The 9253-nt window shown below is 37.9% G+C and overlaps 1 protein-coding gene across 8 annotated transcripts in view; it reads left to right on the top strand.

Moving 5' to 3' along the window:
* Positions 1–9253, top strand: part of LOC116081896 (contactin-associated protein-like 3) — a 183287-nt gene that overhangs the window by 123471 nt on the left and 50563 nt on the right. For all 8 annotated transcript variants that reach the window (XR_004115076.1, XM_031358625.1, XM_031358628.1 and 5 more), the window contains 3 exons: positions 292–435; positions 3149–3320; positions 4744–4850. Coding sequence is in view for 7 of the 8 variants with exons in the window: in XM_031358625.1 (XP_031214485.1) it covers positions 292–435; positions 3149–3320; positions 4744–4850 (423 nt within the window). In the remaining variant the exon portion in view is untranslated. The remainder of the gene's footprint in view (positions 1–291; positions 436–3148; positions 3321–4743; positions 4851–9253) is intronic.

Below are 9253 nucleotides of genomic sequence, written 5' to 3'. Positions count from 1 at the left end.
ATATATATATATATATATGTATGTATATATATATATGTATATATATATATATGTAATTAATTTTAAGGTGAGGCTTTAAGCACATAATCAGCTTTTACTGCAGGGAATTCTTTAGACTTCTTCGTGTGTTGTCATAATAAATGGATTCATTTCATTACAGAAAATGGTGAATTTGTTTTCCTCAGTAATATATCTGCACATAAATCATGCTCTTCTCTGACTTATTTAATGATCTGAATAACTGGTTACACTTTTCAAAATTTAGGTGTCTGTAACTAGTTATTTTTCTAGGTGCCGTACTGAGTGATGGGTTGTGGCACTCAGTTTCCTTGTCTGCTAAGGGTAGCTACCTAAGCCTCGTGATAGATGGAGAAGCCTCTGCTCGGACCCTGATTTCTGTGGGGATTTATCTGGGTGACACTTGCTATTTTGGAGGTAAGTGAAAGCATTTCAACCACATCGACTAACAGTGGATCCAAATGATCTCCACTGCCTTTCACAGACCTGTTAATGTATATATTAACTCAATTTATACTAAGAAGTAAATAATTTCTTTCCTCAAATAAACACAGTTGGTTTTTTTCTAAGAACACAAAACATTGTATTTTCTCAAACAAGAAGAAATAACTTCAGAAAGTTTATTTTGCTATTTCAATACTTCTTAATCCCAGTTAGTATTTAAGAAAACTACATTGTAGCTCACATAGAATTTCTCCACCTCAATTGCTATAATATAATCCACACAACAGATAATGCTAACCTCTAAAAGCTATATGATAAAACAAATCACGTGTTGGGGGTTGGTCGGGTGCTCCTATGTATTCAAATGCTAAAATCTGTACCCCAAGATCTGGGTGCTCCAAGATGAGCAAATTCACATATGCCAGCCTTTGTTGTGCAAACCTTGCTCCCCAATTTAAAAAATATTGGTTAAATAAAACTGGCAACAGCCAATTACTGGGGAGAGGAGAAGGCATCAGGATTGACTTACCAGGGTGTGGGGGAGGGGCGCGGGTAGGGACTGCAGGAGAAGGAGAGGAGGAATGAAGGAGGAAGGAGACAGGAACAGGAAGTCTCCACTAGACATGTGCCTGAGGGCAGGCTGGTGGAAGAGAAATAACCCCGGAAGACACAAACAGGATAATGTAGGTGTGAAGCAGACAGGCTAGCAAGTTAGAAAAATAAATTTAGGGGTAATTTCCCAGTAATTCTGCAAAAGCTAAATAAGTAAATTGCGGTCTGAGTCTCATTCATTAGTAAGCAAGGCAGAGCTAGGCGTAATTCAACTTATTTAGCAATAAATTGTCATCTTACATAGAAAAAGGCATTGTCTTACATGGAATCTAGATACAGTCATGGTCACAACGTGATTATGCCTGTCTATGAGCATGGAAAGTGCCTTTTCTCCTACTGCTCTTTTCTCTAATTTCTCTAATTGCTTTTCCACATTTGACGGGGAATGCTTTCAATTTTTCCATGTTTCTTGAAATATCCAGACCCTTGACTTATATCAGTGGTTCTCAGTCTGTGGGTTGTGAACCTTTGGGGGTCAAATGCCCTTTCACATGACTCACATACCAGAGAGCCTGCACATCAGATATTTGCATTACAATTCATAACAATTGCAGAGTTACAGTTATGCAGTAGCAACAAAAAAATGATGTTATGGTTGGGGGTCACCACAACATGAGGAACTGTATTAAAGGGCTGCAGCATTAGGAAGGGTGAGAACCACTGATTTAATTAGACATCTCATGCTATCCTGCAGTTATCTTTGAAGTGAAAGCTATTTAAAATTCTTAGTTTTGCATTACTTAATGTAGTAGTAGTCATTTTTATCCATTTCCTTACTCGGCAGTATATGAACTAAAGTGCTACTATTAATCAAATGTTGCAACATTCTCAGGCCACCAGATTTCTGTGTTTTGGGACTAAATATGATAATATTGCTTAGTTTAAATCACTCATATCCTTGCTTTTGTGTGTGTATGTGTGTGTGTGTGTGTGTGTGCATGTGTGTGTGTGTGTGTGTGTGTGTATACATGCACACACGCATGTTACTGCAGGTTGAGCCCACGACCTGCATTACCTGAGTTACAGCCCCAAACTTCTTTTTACTTTTACTTGAAAACAGTTCCTCATGAAGATGTCTAAGCTGGCCTTTAACTCACTGCACATCTCAGGTAGAGTTTGAACTTGTGACTAGGCTCCTGAATAACTGGGATTGCAGGCTTGTGAAACCAGATGCGACCTGTTGCTCGTGCGTCTTATACAAGTGTTGTACTTCCGAAAACCCGTATAAAAAAAGGAAACTATCACAAGCACTGGCGTTTGTAACTCAGCTGAAAATAACTTGAAGGTTATGATAAGACCTAATATTTTACTTATAACATCAGAAATAGCCAAGTGTCTGTTTTATTCCTCTATATTCACAGGAGACTCTATACTACTGAGTTTTAACTACCACTGTGTATTCTGACTATGTGGTGGCTCCTATTATTTTTGGTGTTAAAATAAAATATAACCTTTGGTTAACACATGACTGAAGAAATTAATTTTTAAAATTGCTAGAAAAGCCAATGTAAGTATTTCTATCAAGTCAGAACCCCCCAAAAAATTAAAACAATCTCAAATGCACATATGATAACATGTAAAACATGAATGGATATTTCACATGTTTTTGATAAATTAGAGAACCCAGCTGCATTTGGTAGCTAGTATGATTCAAGAACCCAGCATCTCTTAAAACAAGAGTAGCCTCTGATTTAAACTATCTCCATTTTTATCTCCATTTTTATTTCTAACGTGTATACAAAATGATGATAAAATGTATTAATATTTTAACAAGATATTAAAAAGAAGTCAAACTTCACTTGGATATGCAGCAATGACGGTTATGAAAATTGTTAATTTTATTTTTTAATCTTAATTTTATTCCAGTTTTTTAAATTCTCAGTTCTAGTCACTGTCTTCCCTGTGATCTGTTCTAACTTGTGTTCGTAGATTAGCCCCTCTTCTGATGAGGGCTCTCGATGTGTCAGGTCACATCAAAGTTCATTTCTCATTGGTATAGACAAGCAGAAGCTTCCAGTGGAGCAAACAGTGCTCACAGTCCTTGATTTTCTCCTCTCTTTCTGCTTGTACTCAGCTTGTCCCGACAACAGCTCTAGCCTTGGATGTGAACATTCTCTTGGAGGCTTCCAGGGCTGCCTGAGGCTCATCTCTATTGGTGAGCAAGTGGTGGATCCTACTGCACTGCAGCAGGGAGAGCTCGGAAGCTTCAGTGACCTCCAGATAGACTCCTGTGGCATCATAGACAGGTAAGAGCCTTGCAAGGTTGTTTTAGCATACCTCTTTTCTTTTTTCTTCTTTTTTTTTAGTTATTGTATTATGATGAGAAAAGTTACATGATTTCAATTTATCTGAATTTGTTAACATTTAAAAACATATTAAAGTAAATAGAATTAAATCACATTCTTGTTTCCCTTTTGTACCCTAACTCCTCCCATAGAGCCCCCCTTCAATACCTACAATATCTTTTTTGTCATATTCCTTAAAATTTATAAAATATTATAACAATAAAAATGAATGTTATAAAAGTTGTTTGATATAAAACAACAATCAGTTTAACAGTCTTATGTAGATGCTTGTCTACAGCAATAGTGAAAATACATACGTTTTTCTCAATATAAATTTTAAATAACTCCAAACATATTAACAGTATATTTCAAAAAAATACATCACTATTAGTATTTTCTTAAATGAACGTGAATTATAAAGTCCTTTTGTTTGTGTGTTTGTTTTGTATTCAGTAGAGCTTAAAATCTTGGCTCTTACTGTGGAACAACTCCAAAATAAGAACAAATTTTAGACACTGGATTTCATTGTAATAAGGCTGTACTTCAATGACCCTCACATTACCAAAGGATTTTACCTCCATCATAGTTAAGCTGAGAGTTGATAGTTCTGCTGCACCAAGAAATGAACTCTAGGCACAATTTTTGGATACAGACTTCCTGCTATGGTCAAACCTATTTGACTTGAGTGAGTGACTTTATTCTCAGCACACAGAGAACAGGTTACATTCATTTAAGAGATGGTATGTGTATTAAGTTGGTCTATCCATAAAGTCATTCACCAAACAGGTGAAGGAAATGAGCAAAACCATCCAGAATCTAAACATGGAAATAGAAACAATAAAGAAATCAGAAAGAGAGACAACCCTGGAGATACAAAACCTAGGAAAGAAATCAGGAGCCATAGATGCAAATATCACCAACAGAATAAAAGAGATAGAAGAGAGAATCTCAGGGCCAGAAGACACCATAGAAAACATTGACATAACAGTCAAAGAAAATGCAAAAAGCTCCTAACCCAGAACATCCAGGAAATCCAGGATGCAATGAGAAGACCAAATCTAAGGATAATAGGTATGGAATAAATTTTGCTAGACACATAATGTTAGTATTTTGATATTAGGGATGAAAAATGAGGTGTATTTCAAATTAAGCTGTCATATGCAACAAAATTCATTACCTAAAATTATTGTTATTAATAGAAACCTTGACTCTGCGCTCACTGGTCATGTTGAATTTTCTGTATATGCTACAAATCCATTTTTAACTTTTTTATTTATTCTTTTTTCATAATTATATCCCAACTGCAGTTTCCCCTCACTCCTTTCCTCCTAGTTCCCTGAACATACCCCTATTGGCCAAGGTGATTATGTTTGCTTTCTTATAGGTGTTTGCCCAGCCACTGTGAGCATGGAAGTAGATGTACCCAGTCATGGGACACCTTCTCCTGTGACTGTGAAGGCACGGGCTACACTGGAACAACCTGCCATTCCTGTAAGCTTCACAACTCAATCCTTGTGCCGTTGTGACTTCCTTGTCTTTGTGTTATCTATTTTGGTAGTTTTGTTACATTATTTATCAGTTATGTTTATCTGCATCATCTCCAAGCATGCAGACATATTAGAATGAGTATTGCAACACCCAATCTGGTTTATTTTAAGCCACTTTATTTATTGTTTATTTATGTATTTTCTTACTTGATGCTACAGATTAAACCTAAGCTTTGTACATGATTGACAAACACTGTGCCACGGAGCTGCAGCCTCAGCAGTAAATGTGTGACCTTAGAGAAGAACATATGATGGTTGCTGAAAGACCTTGCCAGGAATGTACACTCCCTTCCTGGAATGTCCCAGCAATACAGACTTTAGAGCAGGTGCAGATAACAACCAAAAATGTTTCAGTTCCCCCTTCTGGTGATTAAGACCACACCTTGCCTGGGGCCACAAATGCCAGGAAAGGGCAGCACGGGCCTCAAATGGGTGTAAAAAACCAATCCATGCTGCTACCAAAGTCTATCTCAATAACTGTATAAAAACTGTGTGCTTGGAATGTTGAGGGTCACCTCTGCCCCAATTGCAGGACAGCCCCAGTACACTGGATCAATAAACCTCATGCTTGTTGCATCAATTTCCATTTCTGTGTTCCTGTGAGTGGAACATCCTGGACGTAAGGCTCTTCAGGTCTTCCATTAATAACATCTAACACTAGGACAGCAGGAGAACACAAACATGTAGTACTAAGTCAGCAAAAGTGAACCTTGTCTGCTGCAAAGTAATCTGGTAGGATGATATACAGAACAGGGCGTAGACGAGGGAGGTGACCCAGGCGGGAAAGTGCTTGCTTTGCAAGCAGCAATACCTGAGATTTCCAGCCCCGTATAAAAGGAGAGACATGGCAGTCTGCCTGAAATGGCAGTACTGGAGAGACAGAGACAAGAGGATCCCTGGCCTGCTGGTCAACCAATCTAATCTTGGCAGAATCCCCAGGTTGAATGAGAAACCTCATCTCAAGAAATAGAGGCTGGGTGTGGTGGCACATGCCTTTAATCCCAGCACTCAGGAGGCAGAGGCAGGTGGATCTCTTAATTTAATGTCAGCTTGGTGTACAAAGAAAGGTTCAGGACAGCCAGGACAACGCAAAGAAACCCTGTCTCAAAATACAAAACTAAATTGAAGTGGGGAGCTGTTAAAAAGAAAACTGAAGTCAACCTCTAGCCTCTACAAGTGTGTGCACATACACATACATGTGAACACACATACACACTCATATAGACATATAGGCAAATAAAGCCACATAGAAAAACAAAAGATTAAAAGCTTTTACAGGGTAAAAATAAAATAAAATAAAGAATTATGTTGTAACAACTTGTTCTTTTACTGCAGAGAAAGGGGCAAATAATCATTTGCCAAGCTTTCTCAAGCTTGAACGTAATACAATTAAGGATTTTTTTTAAATCCCTGGATAGAAGTGCTACATGGTAAAGTTTTAGAAGAGGCAATTAAAGTCTCTTAAATTGTTATTTTTCTTTGGTTGAGATGATAATGAATCATAAAGTGTGTACTTATTAAATTCTTAAGTATGTCTGTCCTTTTTAGTGAATTCCATAAATTAACTGATTAAACTCTACAGAAACTCAAGAATAAAGACTATTATTGCTTTCATTGTAATGACTAGGAAAGAGAGAGCTAAGTAGCTCGCCATCCAGTTATTTGGTGACACAGTGATGATTTGAATGAAGGAAGATATTTCCAGACCTTCACTTTAGGTGAGTCTTCACTTGAAAGGTGGTCCTTAAGCAGCAGGACCAGAAACAACTGGGAACTTGTAACAAATATAAACTCTCAGGTCTCACCCAAATCTACTGAACTGGAATCTCAGGTTAGGTATGTGTTATGTCAGAAACATAGATGGGCATGTTTGTGTCTTTCCACCATATCAGAAGTTACTGACCAACAGTAAATTTATAAGTTACATTGGTCTCTTTCTTTTAAAAAAAGATTTACTTATTATTGAAAATAATTACACTGTAGCTGTCTTCAGATACACCAGAAGAAGACATCAGAAGTAGTTGTGAGCCATCATGTGGTTGTTGGGATTTGAACTCAAGACCTTTGGAAGAGCAGTCAGTGCTCTTACCCGCTAAGCCATCTCGCCAGCCCCCTACATTGGTTTCTTTAACTGCAGTTTACCAAGAAGCCCTGATTTTTCTTGATAGCTGGTTATAGGCAAGCACAGGGTTGTTTTTTTTATTCCAACCTTAATTTACATATCAAACAGTAAATATTTCTACATATATATTATAGGTCACAGAATGCTTACAAAAGGGTTAAAAAGTCATAGCAAAATTCAAGACATTCAAAGGTACCTTACTAGAGGCAGGGGCAGAGATCTGGCAAAGATGTAGAGTATCCCTGCAAGTGGTTAGACAAGATGCTAATGAACAATGAATAGAGAGCTGTTGAAAGTTTTACAAAGCCAGACCCAAGCTCTAGCCTGGATTCAGATACAAGATTCAGCTTCTCTGCACAATGGAGGTGAGGTGCAGGTCCAGGTCTAGACAGACAAGCAAATGAATCGGTGGATGAACAGATGATGGCTCAAGTAGGATCTACCAGTAGATAGTACCAAGCTAAGCTGAAGCCCTGTCATCTCTATATTTATTCATCCCTTGATCACTCTCAGGTAGTGCCACTCCCTGATGAGTAAGCATTTAAACATAGGAGCCCATAGGGGCCATTCTGATTCAAACTATGACAGAAATCAAAGCCCTAAGTTCCATTCCCCATCAAGTGCCCACTGAAATCTTTTCACAACTCCATGCGATTTACCTGATCTTTTTCAAAAACGATAGTGAGAAGTCGAAGTATAAATTGCCATATCTCCACCCAGGAGTGCAAGTGAAGTTAGAGGAGACCCCTGGATTCCCAATAGCAAAGTTCTACATAAGCCTGGCAAGGGGGAGGTCAGTCTCCTCCCAACCCTCCTGCAGACTGACCTATCAAACACGCGTTAGGACTACAATGACTTCTATTTCTACAGATATTTTACTTTTGTAGTTGTTTCCCTAAAGCCAAAGCGTGAATAACTCACCAAAATAATAGAACTGCCACAAGGATTGCTACTACTTCCATAGAACTCCTACTTCTATTCCTTAAGCGTAATCTTGAATATCAAGTCTTGGTGTCTTCCTTCACTCCTTCATATCTTCTTCCATGCCCAGCAACTTCCCTTACATGGTATACTAGTTCATGAACTAGTTTTCCTAATAATGCATACCTATACCTCCAATATATAACTTCCCAAGTACCAAAAGGTTGAAAGGGGAAGTATTTCAATTTTTTAAATGATTTATTTATTCTCATTCTATGTACATTGATGTTTTGCCTGCATGTATATCTGTGTCAGATCCCTTAGAACTGGAGTTACAGATAACTGTCAGCTGTCATGTGGGTGCTGGGAATGGAATCCTGGTCCTCTGGAAGAGCAGCTAGGGTTCTTAACCATTGATCCATCTCTCTAGCCTCCAAATATTTAAATGTTAATATGATCTAATTGTGTCCTTGATAACTGTGGCTTTTAGCAATTAAGGTTTTCAAATAGATGTACCATGTGAAGCAGTGTTTCAGCAAACCATTAGACTTATTCATAAGACTTATTCATAAGTTGTCATTTTTGTTTTGTATAGTCATGTAACTAATCCATGTATTCTTTGTCATTTAAAAAGTCAAGGGACTCAAAGAAACAAAAATTTCAATTATTCTCCTTGATATGTATTCTTTATCTATGCCTACTACAAAAATCTAACCATGAGTATAAATCCTGTCGGACATGTATAAGTACTTGTACGATTAAATACACATGTACGGAAAATTATGACAGAATAGTAAGTAATACATTTGTCTTATATTCCAACCTATGACATTTATTGAAAGAACACTGATGATTTGAACAGTTTACTCTGGGGCCATTCTAGGATAGCATTCACATTCTTTACCTTAAAGTTGTTCAGATTTATTTTTGTACACTATGAAAGACCCCCAGAACTGGGGAGATCCTTACTCAAGTCTCAGGATGACACAACCACCCAATGACTCACAAGAGACCAAACTTGCTGCAATCACATGAGGTTTATTGGGGATACCGGTACCAGGGTCGATCTCGTGACTTTGTTGGCCAGAGGAGTTCGACCCCGAACACAAGAAGTGTGGGGTATTTAAAGGGAAAGACCACAAGCTGGGGGCGGGGAGAGGGTTACCAAGGAAACATAAATAAAAACAGTGGAAAATTTCAGAGGGACCCAACCCAAGATATTCAGCTAGGGAGGGGAACATATTCATTCTAGGAATGTAATCTTCATCTACTGGTCGACAGGGTGGAGAGTCCCATAAACCAGT

The sequence above is a fragment of the Mastomys coucha genome, unplaced genomic scaffold (genome assembly GCF_008632895.1).
Source record: "Mastomys coucha isolate ucsf_1 unplaced genomic scaffold, UCSF_Mcou_1 pScaffold7, whole genome shotgun sequence".
Taxonomy (NCBI): Eukaryota; Metazoa; Chordata; class Mammalia; order Rodentia; family Muridae; genus Mastomys; species Mastomys coucha.
This window is presented reverse-complemented; position numbering and strand designations above follow the sequence as displayed.